The 15,810-nt window shown below is 37.0% G+C and overlaps 2 protein-coding genes, 1 non-coding gene and 1 pseudogene across 5 annotated transcripts; 2 read left to right on the top strand and 2 right to left on the bottom strand.

Moving 5' to 3' along the window:
* Nucleotides 1-131: 131 nt before the first annotated feature.
* On the bottom strand, nt 132-3,628 carry LOC145620776 (uncharacterized). 2 transcript variants are annotated; one of them, XM_081675485.1, is made up of 4 exons: nt 3,428-3,628; nt 3,183-3,244; nt 1,704-1,834; nt 132-924 (listed from the first exon to the last, which is right to left on the bottom strand). In XM_081675485.1, the coding sequence occupies exon 4, from the start codon at nt 915-917 to the stop codon at nt 366-368; it is 552 nt and encodes a 183-aa protein (XP_081531611.1). In that variant the 5' UTR covers nt 918-924; nt 1,704-1,834; nt 3,183-3,244; nt 3,428-3,628; the 3' UTR covers nt 132-365. The 2 variants fall into 2 exon arrangements, with proteins under 2 accessions (XP_081531611.1, XP_081531612.1); XM_081675486.1 differs by lacking the exon at nt 1,704-1,834 and having other exon boundaries at nt 3,428-3,627.
* Nucleotides 3,629-4,379: 751 nt separating this feature from the next.
* Nucleotides 4,380-4,453, top strand: TRNAN-GUU (transfer RNA asparagine (anticodon GUU)). The gene has a single exon. It is a non-coding gene; the product is annotated as a tRNA-Asn (tRNA).
* A 197-nt stretch (nt 4,454-4,650) lies between these two features.
* On the bottom strand, nt 4,651-6,998 carry LOC145621219 (uncharacterized; annotated as a pseudogene). The gene is made up of 2 exons (XR_014108365.1): nt 6,768-6,998; nt 4,651-5,753 (listed from the first exon to the last, which is right to left on the bottom strand). The product of XR_014108365.1 is annotated as an uncharacterized LOC145621219 (transcript).
* Nucleotides 6,999-8,759: 1,761 nt separating this feature from the next.
* On the top strand, nt 8,760-15,679 carry LOC145620464 (copper-transporting ATPase PAA1, chloroplastic-like). Its single transcript, XM_081675144.1, has 8 exons — nt 8,760-9,231; nt 9,320-9,373; nt 9,944-10,097; nt 11,780-11,854; nt 11,937-12,214; nt 12,972-13,202; nt 13,488-13,586; nt 13,724-15,679. The coding sequence occupies exons 1-8, from the start codon at nt 8,827-8,829 to the stop codon at nt 15,272-15,274; spliced, it is 2,847 nt and encodes a 948-aa protein (XP_081531270.1). The 5' UTR covers nt 8,760-8,826; the 3' UTR covers nt 15,275-15,679.
* Nucleotides 15,680-15,810: the final 131 nt, after the last annotated feature.

The following is a 15,810-nucleotide window of genomic DNA, read 5'->3' as shown; positions in this document are numbered from 1 at the left end:
CCATTCCAAGTAGTTCAAATATGTCCACCAATTTCAATTTCAGCCAAGTTTTACACCCCCTTATTAATCTTTTCTTCTTTCATTCTTTTTCTTTTGCTGGTGTAAATAACACAAAGAAATACTACGGAGTATTCAATATTCAACCCCGGACCCCCTAAAAATAAAATCATCAATCAAGTCCATTACAGGAGAATTCTCATACAAATAGGGGGGGAAACAAAGAAACAAACATTTCAAAGAAATTCCGTAAGCAACTTATCTTCCAAATGTAATTATTACAAAGATCAAACAGCAAATGAGCACCTGTATAATAAATAAGGAAAAAAAAAAAAAGGGTCAACAACACCAGTACATCTGAGTTTAAACTAACTTGTAGCTTTCCCAGCAACCCGCTGGGCAATCCATCCCAATCCATCATACAACCCATCACCAGTAAGGGCAGAACAAGCTTGGATATGCCAATCGTGATTCTTTATGCTGTGGAGGGATAGAGCATCTGTAATCTCTGCAGGAGTCATGGCATCCTTCAGATCCTGTTTATTGGCAAAGACCAGCACAACAGCTTGTTGTAGATCCTCGTTAGGAAGCAACCTGAAGAGCTCATCTTTCATTATTGAAATCCTGGCCCTATCTGTGCTATCTATAACCACAATGACAGCATGTGTTCCTCGATAATATGTGGTCCATGATGTCCTCAGTCTATCCTGCCCACCAAGATCCCAAACCTCGAATCGAATATTTTTGTAGACAAGCTCTTCGACATTGCTACCCACAGTCGGGTGAGTTGAAACCACATCTCCCAAATGCAATTTATAAAGGGTGGTTGTCTTTCCAGCATTATCAAGACCAACAATCACTATCTTATATTCCTTAGCTGGGAATAACATAAACCAAAATCTTGACATAAAAGCCCCCATCACCAACCTGTATTATAAAAAATTCACATCAGAACAACATATTTGCTAAAATACAGCTGATTGAGGGAAAAAAAAATTAATACTGGATCTCATGTGCAACCAAATTTCAAACCATAAAACATAACAGAACCTTTAAACTAATGAACCTTGGAACTAGTAAACTACTACTTCCAGCAGACATCAGTAAGCATACCCTAAAGGATAATGAAATTCACCAAGTAGACCAATATTTCAAAAATTCATCACGCACACCAGAGGTTTGATATATATGAGTGCTATGACTTGATACCCCAATGTCTTAGCCCCAATCCGACATATATGTTTACAAAAATCTTAGTCAGCTCCTAATTTAGAAGGCAAATAGCACTAGCAATATCAAAGTTCTCATATTACTTGGACAATTTCTTATAAGGTTCTAGCTAGGGGGAGCAGCAATACTGAGAAATTGTGGGATAATGAACCTCAACATCAAGACAGATAAATCTCTACTGCCTTTATTGGTCTCCTCTTTGATGCCTATCTCAGGTCCGCAAGGCCACAATACAAAGAGGGATGTGAGGACTCCGAAGCAAAAGCTCTGAATAGGCAATAACCAAAACTCTATTAAGGAGTAAGGACCTTATAGTTGCAGGTGCAGCCAAGAAGATTGCATTTAGACAGAGCATTTGTAGCTGAAGCAGGAGGAAGTTATTGCTCAATGAGCTAGGCCAGTGACAGCTAATTGTCAAAGTAAAATGAATAAACATTGAAAATTATAGCAACCAGGATTAGACTCTATAGTCATACCAAGGTGAATCCCTCCAATTCAATGGAGATGATCTAGAGAAATCGGTAATGCAAATCCAAACAGTTCCTTTCCTTTAAACTACTTGAGATGATCACAGCTGCAGCTAGCAGGTACAAAAACTTCCAAAGCCCTGCAGTGTCACTAGACCCTGTCAAACACTGATCCAAGGGTCGCCTTAGCGTGGACAAAACATAGGGAAGCGTGGCAGACACCCCCCCTGTTGTCTAGTCCACTAGCACAAAGAAGATAGAAGTTCATACAGCACTACTATATTTCAAACTTATAAATAAAATTAAGGCAGTGCATGAGGATGATTAGAGAGCCAGATTTGAAATCAAATATACAGTTTCCATGGCTTAAAGTAATTAATTAAAATAAATATTCAAGTTTACATCAATATCAAGATGTACAAGATCAGCTATTAAGCAAGGTAAACTTCCCTAAACCCTTTTAGATTTTGAGTGGGTTGGATGAAATATCATGTCCCATCATAGTGTTCAACCCAAAACCACTACATGAGGCTTACATCTTCACAAAGCTGCATGAAGCCACTATAAAACTCCTTCGTAGGAGCCAATCCACCCTCAAACTCTTTGAACTCCAGATCACCACATATACTGTGTTTGGTTAGCAATCACGAGAAGTTAGGTTAAGGGAGGAAAAGGGAAGATAGGATGTTGGGGGGATGGGGGTTGTGCTTGAATTTTTTATTTTTTTTTTTTTCTAATCTTTCTGATGGAGGATGGATTTGATTCATCAAAAAGGGAAGTAAAATGCATTCCTTCTTTTTCCTCAATCCACATCCAAATAAGGTACCCTATCTTTCCTTGCGAATTCCTTCAAATTCAAACACACTTTAACTACCAATTACACAAAAGAGTCATTTTGGCAAGATTCATATAAATCAACCTCCTAAAGGACCACACTCCATATAATCAACCCGCATCTACAAAATCCACATGGACACACTGATCACCTTAAAATTAATGGCTCAACAGGATACACAACTGGATGACAAATAAGCTCCAAGCAATATGCAGCCATATGAATCAAAAACACTATTTGAAAGGAGTATGGGTGAACTTTCCAACAAGTTTTCGAACGCAAGAGTAAGACATGGCACTAAATCACTACTCTTAGATTTGTTTTGGAGCTCAAAAGTAAAGATTACTCCCCTAACTCTCACGGCTATAATATTCCTGCCTTAATTGATGAAAAAAACATAATTGTTGGATCTGCCAACACGAAACGAGACTGCTTAGGACACGACGGCAACCACAAGGGCCATCAAGCATAGTCTATCGTACACGGTTCACCGACTATTACTTGAATAATACTTGCAACAATTGAGGAATATTTTTTTGATCAAGCAATGAAAAAGAAATACTGGGTAATAATCATATCAAATGCATCAAAGGGTAAATGACAAATTATCAGAAATTGTAACTTCCAAGTTGACAATGATGATAGAAACAAACCTAGAATTACTCCAACTTTGAATTAGGGTTAGCTGGTTGATCGAACACCAAATTGCCCGTATCTGAAAATTCAATCAAAAACCAAAAAACACCCACAAAAATTATGCTACGGATCTGAAATCAAACCACATATTTACACAAATTGATCCGAAATTTGATCACATAATATCAAGATTAACAATTTCAAAACTAATAATTATCATAGTAAATAAATAATTGATGGTGGAACAAAATTAAATACTTACATCGTTGAGGTTGTTGCCCAGAAACTATTAGGATTAGCCGATTATCGTCAATTAACCGTAAGAGAGAAATCAAACGAAAAAGATCGAAAATTCTGAGTGATTTACAGGTGAATAATGGCGCTGTGTAAAGATATGAAGAGGAAAGAGATAATGGGAGGGTGACAATATTACTAAGAATAAATCCACAAATTTTGACTACTTTCTTGAATTAAACTCGACTTTGGATTAATTCATTCTAATTTTAATGTTTCGAGTATTTTTAACATTCTTGAATTCAGCTAGTTATGTTTGTGACTCGTGAGTCGTATGATTTATACATACTACGTATATAATTTACAAGTATGATAAGTAATGAGAATTAAAAGATGAAATATAACGGGTAATTTGTTTGCTTATAAATAAGTGTCGTGGATGTGCATTGAATCATAGTGAGCATACTAGTGTACAAGTAAACAAGATAGAAGTTTCAATGATATAGATATGGATTTTTTTAAACATGTATTTTCACCAATTTCGTCATATCATAAATTATTTGATGCAAATTGTAGTATTTTCTTCACGCATAAAAGAGGTTGCATATGCATGGGAAGATTAAGAAGAATGAGAAATACTGCTTATATTAAGTATACTTGCATGAACAATCTAAATAAAGTTTAATAATTATTGTACATGTATCTACTCCAAGTATAATTAGGTGACCTATAAGCTAAATGGTGGATATGCGTCTTCCAAATAACTATGTTCTCCAATTATCTTGTATCAAAAGTATGTAAATGTTAATCTTATTTTGACGGTTTTTGCATCACGTAATCACAAATTGAAACAAAAACTTTTGCCAACAAAGAAAAATCGATCCCAAATTCATCTAGCCATGCAAACTCGGCCACTTTCATGTTTGGCTCACCCCAGCATAATAAAATTAAAATATATTATATGATCTACACAATAAGAAGCTGGAATAGCTCAGTTGGTTAGAGCGTGTGGCTGTTAACCACAAGGTCGGAGGTTCGACCCCTCCTTCTAGCGCAACATTTTTTTAATTTTTATTTTATTAAATGGCCCTGCACACTACATTATACATTCCTAACCATCAGTATGATCTGATAAGCATAAACCAATGAAACTTCACAACAACTTTGATTGAAATTATTCTTGTAAATCTCAACCACAAGGATTATTCTTGTAGATCTCAGCTCCAAATTGAGAGAAGCATCCAATTCATAATGGACATTCAAACCTCAAATACACTGCTCTAAAGTGTGATTGCCTCTGCTTGCAAGCTTAATGTTTAAAAAGCAGCTAACTGTCTAATTGTCTCTCCTCAACATGTATCTAAGTAAATCAAAGGTTTGCAAAATTTTGTTATTGTTGTTACAATATAAAGAAAGAAAATCAATATCTTCCCCTCCATGAATGCCATTTCAATTTTAGCTGAAACGACAGTGGAGGGATCCCCAAAACACCTCGCTGCAATTTAGGATCAAAAACATCAAAATGCACCCGGCTCAGAGAGTCCAAGAGCACTTGAGTTGGAACAGCAGGGAGGAGCACAGGAATAGCTTCAGCAGGTACTGTTTTAGACAATTCCCGTGCCTTTTGGAGATGAGAATTTGCCACTGAAGCCATCTCAAAGACCGCATTACAGAGCCCCTCACGTGAGTCTGCAGTGATTCCAGTCTGACCCCCATCCTCAATCAATAAACCGTGTTTGGAAGCAACATCAGAAGGAATGTAAGCAAATAGTCGTTGGCGACTGGCATGGTATGGTAAAGACCTCAACAGCAAGGCAAGCCCAGCAGCTTTACCAATATGAGAAGCAGCATGATCAGCTGCAGTGGAATTGATACCTCCAGATTGTAATGTTGTATACAAGATAGTGGATTGTGTGTCCTCCGAATATTTCTCTAGTTCTTCAACAGTTTTTAGCATTTCATGGGGTTCCCTCTGTGCATCATTTATACGAGCTTCAATAGATCTTTTCAGCCAAGCTTTGCTTACTTTATGCTCTGACACAATGGATGAAAGAGATTGGGCAATCGGATGCTCAATCAGCTTATTGGCATAGATTTTGTCTACTGCATCTTGCCACCAAAGAAGGCGCATTAGGCCAATCCTGGGATCAGAAGCAACATCCATAGCTTTGGCTGTTTCAACATTGAAGGCACGAAGTGCAAATGCAGCTCTTCGCATCTCCAGAGGGAGTTCTAGGAGACAAAGGTAATTGTGGTAGTCATAGCTTCTTACTTGTTGTACACAGTATGAAAATGCAGATTTAAGGCTACTAGATCTGATAGAGCCACTCATTATAATTCAAATTTAATTGCACCTGCAACATATAAACACAGTTGGTAGAGACGTTAGCAAGTAATGGCACACCAATTATGTTCAATAGCTTAGGTTTCTCATATGAGGTTAGAGTTCATTTCATTCTAGTATGTCCAATTGTCCATCACTCCATCAGAAAGAATCAAAACTACGAAAAAATTCCGTGCACATATTCAGAGGACTACAATATCCATCAAATAAATACCTCTAAGGAAAGAGCTTCATCAAAAAAGACTATATCTTTCCATTTGAATTTAGTTCGGTTCACAATGACCACTGTTTGAACACCCCCCCCCCCCCTAAAACCAGATTCATTTCTCTTTCAACTCTAACTTCGCTGTTTTGCCTTGTCCATCATAATGAATTTGAGGGGAAATAAATCATGTATGGCCCAAAATATTATAATTGAAGCAATAAGAAGAATTTGGGGAGTAAAAACGAAAGCGAACATAGCATTTTCCCATTGTCAATACTCAATTGTATACACCTTCGGTCCGGAATCATACTCACAACAAGATAATTTGATTAAACTCTGAAATCAATTTTCATGAACTCCTATCATCAATTCAGTCAGAAGAAAATGCCCAGAAACATACTACAGGAGCAAGCCCTAAAAGAACCCAGCTGCAGTGCTGCACATTCTACTAATAAAATTTCTGCAAACTAATAAACTACATCCTTTCAAAAAAGTTCCACATGAACAAATCAAGATCATAGATTAACATCATGATACTAGATTCTATTTTAATTGTGTTGATTCTACAGTAAAATTCAAAATTCCAAATAATGGGATTAGAAATTCTCTAAACTGACAAGAAAATATTAAAGTCAGACATTCTATTGAATTTACAAAACATATGGAATTCAAAGCGGCATTTCGTCGAACACGTAGTAGGCATTCAAATGGCAACTCGATTTCAGCTCAAAAGATTAACTCTTTCCAAATTGTAGTAAACATGAGAAACATCAATTGAATGCAATGGCATAAACTACGAATTCGGGATCAAAATTTTACCTTTTGAGATTACAAGAGATATGAAGACATGAGATAGGAGTATCTTTGAATTGGCAAGCGAACTTGGTATGAGAAAGCGACAGATCTTTTTGAAATTTCGAGTTCTAGGTTGAAATCGAACTGGCTGTTGAAGATCGATCAAAGCTTTGAATTTGATCAATTAATGTTGCAGGTGAGTGCTGTGAGGATGTTGTGTTGGGTTGATTTTTGAAGGTCGCTGGTGAGGATGCCTTACCTTGAGCTAGACACACCAAAACCAAAGTATCTTAAACTTCTTAAGACTTATGAGAACTACAACTCTACATTTGTACAACAAGTAATTAAGTAAATGATCTATACGGGATTTGATATCACGCGTTACTTTAAATTATGCCTTTTTATAAGCTCACAACACTACCTTGAACGTGGAGTTATGAATGTCAATTGGTTGAGTAAATTAAAATTTAAAGGTTGTACTCAATACGTGAGATCAAATCCCGTCTACATCACTGTCCTTTATGGTTCTCTCCACACAAAAATTATAAAACACTTCCATTTGGACCTCATTCCAAGCTACATATTGTACACTATTGTATGGGACACATCATATTTGTGTTGGAGTCATCAATAAGATAATAGTGAAGCTAGAAAATGGCGAAGGTTGTAAGTCTAAGACATAAATAAGGCTATTGAATATGCAAATCACTTTTAATCCTTGAACTTACAATAGTTTGGTCATTGTGTATGTGTAGATGCATTGAGTTTAATTCTTAATAACATCAACGACATTTTGTACATTTTTGTTTTGCTTAATTTTCATCAAAGAGAGTAAAGAAATTCAAATTTTGTGATTACTTAACAGAGTAACCTTTATAAAAATTTTTTTTTAAAAAAAAAACGTGAAGCTTCCAAGTTTCAACCACATATTGTTTTGCCTTAAGCTTATTTATGACTTATGAGCCATGGATAACATTGCCTTTTGTATGTGAATCCGGCGATGAAGGTGAATATAGAATATCTTAACCTAGATGAAAACTTCAATCATACTTATATCGATTGAAACTTTGAGCAACCTAGAAAGAAATTACCACTATACTCGACAATACTTGAGGTGATGAGCGGTAAAATTAGATACAATCTTCAGCAATGCAATGAGATTTGAGAACCCCACCATTGAACTTATTCATTTCAACTTCATCAAGGTTATGCTACCTTACACCTTACGTTTGCAAGTACTAGTTTTAATTTTTTTTTCTTCAAAAAAAATTTGAACCCAACGTGGATCCGCCACTATATAAAAAGTAAAATTATATATATTCTTAAATAAACATATGCATCCTTTTGTAATAATCAAAGTAATTTGTATGCATTATGTTTTACTAATTATCAATCGTTAAATTTAAATATCAAACGATCATTTTATAAATCAAATAGTAAGTAGCCCGGGCGTTGCCTCGGGATACTACTTTTGTAGTTGTGCAAGTGCTAATTCTTAAGAGCATTTAATAGTGTGTATGTAGTATGTATATTCAATACTTTCATGGTATAATACTATTTAGTGTGACACATTAAAGCATAACCAACAATTTACCTAGATGGTTAAGTAATAACATTTCTTCAAAGAGGTCAAGGGTTCGGACCTTTTCATCTATATATATTTTTTTTAATATAGTTGAGGCAATATGAAGTATTGTTGGTAGTGCAGATGATGTGGCACATTGAGGAATTGAGTGGATGACGTGGCGTAATAAGAAGTTGAGTGAGTGACGTGGCGTAGTGAGAGGGTGTACGTGGCGTAGAGACGTTTTTAGGAACGCCTTTTAATATATTAGTATAGATTAATAGAACTCGTCTTAAGCACAATATGAGGTCAAGCGGTCAAACCCTCATGCCACTCCGCTCAAGTGCTCAACGGTTGTAGCCAAACATAGCCAAAATAAATAGTTGGAACGATTTTCCCGCTATACAATCCACATCTTCAATTACCGGATAAACACATCTTTCCATTTTAGTTCCAACACCACTATTACTTCTCCAGTTCTCCCAGAATTCCTCTGCAATTTTCTCTCTCCTATCAACAATGGAATCAACTCTCTCACCAGCTTCAACTCTCCTAACCCTCTCCAAAGCCCTAAGATCATCATCTTCTTCTTCCTCTTCCTATCCTTCCATTTTCTCTCTCCTCCATTTACGCCGCCTCTCCACCTCCAATCCTCCATTGACTCGCTCCCTAACCAGCCGAATCTTGACTCGCCGACTCGCCGCTTCCATTGATTTCTCGAAGTTCGCTTCACTTCGAGGTTTCTGTTCGCCGGTACGCTGCGTTTCGTTCTCGGCAGGTGGCGGCGGAGGAATCGGCGGCGAAAAAGGCGGCGGAGGTGGCGGAGGTGGTGATGGATCGGAAGGCGGAGTTCCGAAGGTTGCGGCTTCTGGTGCTGATGATGTTTCCGTGCTTTCGCCCGATGCTATTGTACTTGATGTTGGGGTAATTTTTTTGTATCGCCTTGAATTTTGATTATAATGTGAAATTGCTTGTTAATTTGTGTTAATTTGTTGTTGATTTTGGTTGTTAGGGGATGACTTGTGGCGGTTGTGCTGCTAAAGTGAAGAAAATACTTGAAAATCAGGTGAGTGCTTTGTTTTTTGAGGCTGAACTAGTCAAAAAATTGTTTTGCTCCTAAATTTTATTTCATGTTTATATCTTTGACGTTGCACTTAGATACATTTTGCTATAGTTTAATACTTTGTTTTATTTATATTTGCGTGGCCGAAATGAATGACTGAGTGCATATTATAAGCTTCATTTATGAAGGAGATAAATTGTGGAATGCCATGTTGATTGTACACCACAATTCAGCCTTAGGAAGTTTGATGAGATTTGAAATCTTTTGTAATTGTTGTATTGTCGTCTTATTTGAACTTTTGTGGATTGTCTAGCTTGAGAAATATAGTTTTAGTCTGATTTTAGTAAAAGCAAATCGGCGACTTTTGAGAAGTTTTTACAGGTTCTCAGGGAAATTATGTTGGTCTAGTATTAGCTGTTTTGAGAGCTGAATTGATTAATCTGAGGAATAATTATCTACTTCGAATCAAATGGAAAAGATATTGCCAACCATGACTTTAATGTTTCTTTCCTGTTACTTTTTGAAGCAATTTTGGTGTTGATTAATTTAATTTCATTGGGCTGTGAATAACAGTCTCAGGTGTCTTCTGCTAGTGTCAATCTTGCGACAGAGACTGCGATTGTCTGGCCTATATCTGGAGCGAAAGATGTGCCGAATTGGCGGCAAGAGTTGGGTGACATGCTTGCTAAACACTTGACCAACTGTGGTTTTGAGTCTAATCTTCGAGGTTGGTTGCCTTTTGTGCTCATATTGTTTGATGTGTTGCATTTGATATATAATATGGTTTGCTATTGATCCTGTGTTCCCATCCAAGTTGTTGGTATGTGCAAGGGCTTTGGTCTGATGAGTCAAAGATGATGTATTTTTCAACAGAACACATTTACTGTAATTTGAAGTGTTTTTTGAAGTAGGGGAGGAAAATAGTTAGGAAATTTAAAAATTATGTGTCTAACTTAGGTCCAATGTTCTAACCCCAAAATGGCAGCATCAACATTTTCTTTTCATCTGTTAATTTTTATTATTTATTTTCCTGCATTGCATTGATACTTTAAGAACTGTTCATTTGGTGCTCTACATTTCTTGAACTTAATCATTTTCAAAATAAGAAATATGCATCTATGCCTCATTGAAATTGATACATTGACCTTGTTGTGTAGAACTTGTCTATTTATTAACTCTTTTGATGTCTCTCCTTGATTTTATTACATGCTACATTAAATTGATTTGGCTCTACTACGTACTTGAAACTTTGCTAAAGCATGCAAGAAAAGAGATTTCTTACTTATCAGTGGAATATATTTTATTGAGTTAGCCATTGTACACCGGAGTTGAATTCAACTGATCTGAGCTAAAATCTCACTTACACCTTCAGAGGACTCATGGATAATTGCATGCAAATCATGTATAGCTGTGACTATTTCATTGTAAAATTACCTATACGTATGGCATGAAATTTTCCAGAACCATGGCTCCATAGCTTCTTGTTATATATCCAAATTAAAATGACTAGACTAAAACTTTTCTAGTAACTGAGACGTAGAAGCTTTATGCGAGGACACAACAATCTTGTAAACTCCTTAGCCTAACAAAAAGTGTAATGTTTAGATTTAACAATTCATGTCAAGCTTGGTTCTTAATTGGCAGGTCAGGGGGACAAGGAAGGAGATACTCCATAACTAGGAAATACCAAAGCTTCTTTTAAGGAGCTAGCATAAATGGTATGTAGTTGACCGGGTTTCAATTACAAAGCAAGTTCTTATTGAGCTATATTGCTGTTTTAGATGTGAATGGTGTACATTATTTTGTGTCAATAGGTATGTGTTGCGGCTACTAGTGGTGCATTGGGTAGAGGCCCTAGAGGGAAGCCAGTCTGTCACACGAGCGCATTGAGCTTGGATAATTATTTTGAGCATTTTAGCTGTACATTTTTTTTTCCCCGATAGTTGTAGCAAAATGAGGGCTTCCATAGTCAAAAAGTTCTATTGTATGATGTGTAGAACATTATCATACTGATCAGAGTAAGCCAAGCTGCTGAGGCAAAGCAGGCAGCTGTATTATTTTGCCTTTACTGTAGAGCTATATTGGAAAATATTTGAGCATTCTGAAGAGGATATTTGACTTCTGTATCTATGACATTGATGATTACTAAGAGGATTTTTCATTTAGATACTTTGCATGCTTAATACTCCCTGTTCTTTTGATGAACTTTAGCTCCTGTTCTTTTGATGAACTTTAGCTCATTTGCCCCCCCCCCCTTTTTATTTATATATTTATTTTTTTTTATAACTGTTTAGCTTTTCTGTGGCATATGCTACTACAAATATGTAAAAGGGGCTACTACCATTATTCTTGGAAAGAAAGTTTCTCATGAGATTGGTCTTCATGTGTCATTTCCATATTTATCTGCAGACCCTGGAAGGGAAAACGTGTTTCAAATTTTTGAGAGGAAGATGGATCAAAAGCGCAACAAACTGAGAGAAAGTGGTTAGTATCTTTCAGTTGGCTTTCCTTTTTTTTTTTTTTTTTTTTTTTTTGAAATGCAATTACTGACAAAAGTTTTATATAGGTCGTGAACTTGCAGTATCTTGGGCTTTATGCGCTGTGTGTATGTTTGGTCACCTGTCTCATTTCTTCTGGGCCAAGGCTTCATGGATCCATGTGTTTCACTCCACAGGGTTCCATTTATCGTTGTCTCTGTTCACATTACTAGGACCTGGACGGCAACTAATTCTCGATGGTCTGAAGAGTTTCTTTAGAGGTGCCCCCAACATGAACACCTTAGTTGGACTTGGGGCTCTATCATCATTTACAGTTAGCTCGTTGGCTACTTTTATCCCAAAATTGGTAATACTTGAAAATCTTTCCTGCCAACAATATGAAATATGACCTTGAGTTGCTGCCTCTTGATATAGATTCATACTATATAGAGCCTCAATTTTTCCATGTTTCAATCTGGCATTGCTATTTTTTTAGTGGCTTCTACTTCTCCCTTTCTTGGGCTAATTGGGGTGGTTTTGTAGCACCTGTTCCAAGAACATTATGGAGTGTATAAAGGTAGATTCTTGAAGAAAATAGTGGGGGTAGAGAATTATAGAAATGATATCGAACTGTATTTCTGATATAAAATAAAGACTCTTGAAGATAAAACTAATCAGAAAGATAGAGAAAAAAAATGAGATATTAGACTGCACTGTGATTTTATTTATTATTTTTTTTGACAAGACTGCACTTTGAAAAAATTGCAAGTGATAGTAAAATTATGGGTTTTACTTCTATCAATTTTTTTTTTTTAATCTAAAAACTTCTATGTTTCTTTCTTATCTGCTGTATGCTTCAATGAGTTTACTTGGTAAAATTATCTTATTATTCCAACACCATTTGTTCACTTTGTGGAATGTCTTCTGCACACACCTACATTTTTCACACTTGTAAAAATTTGTTGTCTGCAACTTTTTTTATGTACTTCTAACTTTTTAAAATTGTTCACTTCTCAAATGCAATGTTTTAATAGGACAATTCTTCACATGATTTTATTATTATGCGCATTTTTTCAATTTTTTTTTATTAAAATGCTATAGATGACATTATGTTATCTGTCCAGGGATGGAAGGCATTTTTTGAGGAACCGATTATGTTGATAGCCTTTGTACTGTTAGGAAGAAATCTTGAACAAAGGGCTAAAATAAAAGCTACAAGTGATTTGACCAGCCTCTTGAGTATTCTACCGTCAAAGGCTCGTCTCTTAGTCAATGATGCTGAAGATACTGTGTCAACTGTTGAAGTTCCCTGTAGCAGTCTGTCAGTTGGGGATAAGATTGTGGTTCTTCCAGGAGTAAGTATTCTGTATTATACATGTACCTCTTAATTATTTGAAAAAAAAATAAAAACATTATCGTGGTCAAAATCATTGCCTGTCCTTTATCCATGTACTGCGACTCTTCTACGATCCTTATGTTTTAAATATCTTTTTCATTGTTGGTTGCCTAGCGGTTTTACATTTGCTTGTATGTACTAGATTGGCTAGGTGGTGGTGTTAAATTGTAATGGTGATACCAGGTTAAAGTATAGAGCTTAGCAATTGGCTGATTTTCTTCTGACATGACTCCTTGCTGCCCAGGACCGTGTGCCTGCTGATGGAATCGTCAGGGCTGGCAGGAGCACAGTTGACGAATCAAGTTTTTCTGGGGAGCCTTTGCCGGTGACAAAACTGCCTGGGGTATGATTTTCTATCCATAATACAATCTGAAAATTTCTCTTTTGCCCCCTTCCCCTGTTTTCTTCCTTTCTATGGTGTTTGTTCTCCTTAACGTCATTAATATAAGACCTATTTGTGTTTCCTGCTAATCCTCTTAGACAGAAGTTTCTGCTGGGAGTATAAACCTGAATGGAACACTTACTATTGAAGTTCAAAGGCCTGGAGGCGAAACAACTATGGGTGACATTGTTCGACTAGTGGAGGAAGCACAAAGTAGGGAAGCTCCTGTTCAGCGTTTGGCTGACAAAGTGGCTGGGCGGTTCACATATGGTGTAATGGCATTATCTGCTGCTACATTCATGTTTTGGACCTTTTTTGGCTCTCGCATTTTGCCATCTGTCATCACAGGGGGAAGTTCAGTTTCACTCGCACTTCAGCTCTCTTGCAGTGTTCTGGTTGTGGCTTGTCCTTGTGCTCTTGGTCTTGCAACTCCCACTGCTGTGCTTGTTGGAACTTCTCTTGGTGCAAAGAGAGGATTGCTCCTGCGGGGTGGAGATATCTTGGAGAAATTTTCGTTGGCTAATGTCGTTGTGTTTGACAAAACTGGGACTTTAACCATTGGGAAACCAGTTGTGATGCAAGTTGTCACTCGTGAAAATGAGAGTTTGAGTAATTCGCTATCAGATAATAACTCAGTGCATTTGTCAGAAGCTGAGGTTTTAAAACTTGCCGCTAGTGTTGAGTCAAATACTATCCACCCAGTTGGAAAAGCTATAGTGGAAGCTGCACGTTCTATTGGTTGCCAGACGTTCAAAGCTGCTGATGGTACCTTTACAGAGGAGCCAGGATCTGGTGCAGTGGCAACCATTGAGAATAGAAGGGTTGCTGTTGGCACATTAGAGTGGCTTCAAAGGCATGGTGTTGATAATAACCCATTTCAAGGGCTAGAGGATCAAAACAACAGTCAGTCGGTTGTTTATGTTGGAGTAGATGGAAATCTTGCTGGACTAATTTACATTGAAGATCAGATAAGAGAAGATGCCAGGAATGTTGTTCAATCTTTATTTAACCAAGGTATAGATGTTTACATGCTATCAGGAGATAAAAGACAAACTGCGGAACATGTTGCTGCTATTGTGGGCATCCCCAAGGACAGGGTCTTCTCTGAAGTTAAGCCCGATCAAAAGAAGAAATTTATTAGTCAACTTCAGAATGATAACAAGATTGTAGCAATGGTTGGGGATGGGATCAATGATGCTGCTGCCCTTGCTTCATCACATGTTGGGGTTGCCATGGGTGGCGGTGTTGGAGCTGCAAGTGAAGTGTCTTCTATTGTGCTCATGGGAAACAAGCTAACTCAAGTACTTGATGCGTTGGAGCTCAGCAAATTGACTATGAGAACTATAAAGCAAAACCTCTGGTGGGCGTTTGGATACAACATTGTTGGACTTCCAATCGCTGCAGGGATGTTGCTTCCTGTTTCTGGGGTGATGCTCACTCCCTCAATTGCTGGGGCTCTTATGGGTTTGAGCTCAATTGGAGTCATGACTAATTCATTGCTTCTCAGATTGAGATTCTCATCTAAACAGATAAATGGCTCAGAATTTTCCTCAACCATCAAAGATCAATCTGCTCTTGAAGTTCTAGTCGATCAAAAGGAGAAGTTGGAAACTCCTTTTTCTGATTCAAGATTGAAAAATGCATCTTGATTAAGAAAAATTGGTCCGTATGTCTTCCCAAAATACAAACAGAGCTCAAAAGACAATCCTCCTAACATTGTTTCATCATGTCAAGGAGATTACCGTAATGTCGAGGTGATAGAAGTGGGAGTTCTTCCTGCCAATTATCGACTGATAAAGGTGATTTGATTACATGCAGTGCACCTTGATATGGCTTTTGCCGATTTCACCATTTTGAGGACCATCTCTACCCCAGTTCGGCTAAAAGAAGTGAACTATCAGGTGGTGTTAATTGAATCCGCGACTACAGTGATTCAAGGTTTGGACCAGTCACATACTTGATGCGTTGGTGGTTTGTACTGTATATTTGAATAATGGGCCAAGAAATAAGAATAAGTTATCAAGATTATAAATTTTCTTCTTCGATCTTGTTGATTTAGCTTTCAGTGTAGTTGCTTAAGTGCACCTTATCAGCTCATTGCATGCTTCCTTATTTTAAATGTCTATGCAGTTCCCAAACCAACTTTAAGCATTCATCTCACATTGTACAACCTGAAGACTAAAGG

This window comes from Chenopodium album, chromosome 27, assembly GCF_948465745.1.
Source record: "Chenopodium album chromosome 27, dcCheAlbu1.1, whole genome shotgun sequence".
Lineage (NCBI taxonomy): Eukaryota > Viridiplantae > Streptophyta > Magnoliopsida > Caryophyllales > Amaranthaceae > Chenopodium > Chenopodium album.
This window is presented reverse-complemented; position numbering and strand designations above follow the sequence as displayed.

What these genes read in the sequence shown, in the direction of transcription:
- LOC145620776 (XM_081675485.1), bottom strand. Translation starts at nt 917, where the DNA reads ATGGGGGCTTTTATGTCAAGATTTTGGTTTATGTTATTCCCAGCTAAG.
- LOC145620464 (XM_081675144.1), top strand. Translation starts at nt 8,827, where the DNA reads ATGGAATCAACTCTCTCACCAGCTTCAACTCTCCTAACCCTCTCCAAA. An exon ending in AGAAAATACTTGAAAATCAG is followed by an intron (nt 9,374 to 9,943) that starts GTGAGTGCTTTG and finishes TGTGAATAACAG; the next exon opens with TCTCAGGTGTCTTCTGCTAG. An exon ending in AGATTGTGGTTCTTCCAGGA is followed by an intron (nt 13,203 to 13,487) that starts GTAAGTATTCTG and finishes CTTGCTGCCCAG; the next exon opens with GACCGTGTGCCTGCTGATGG.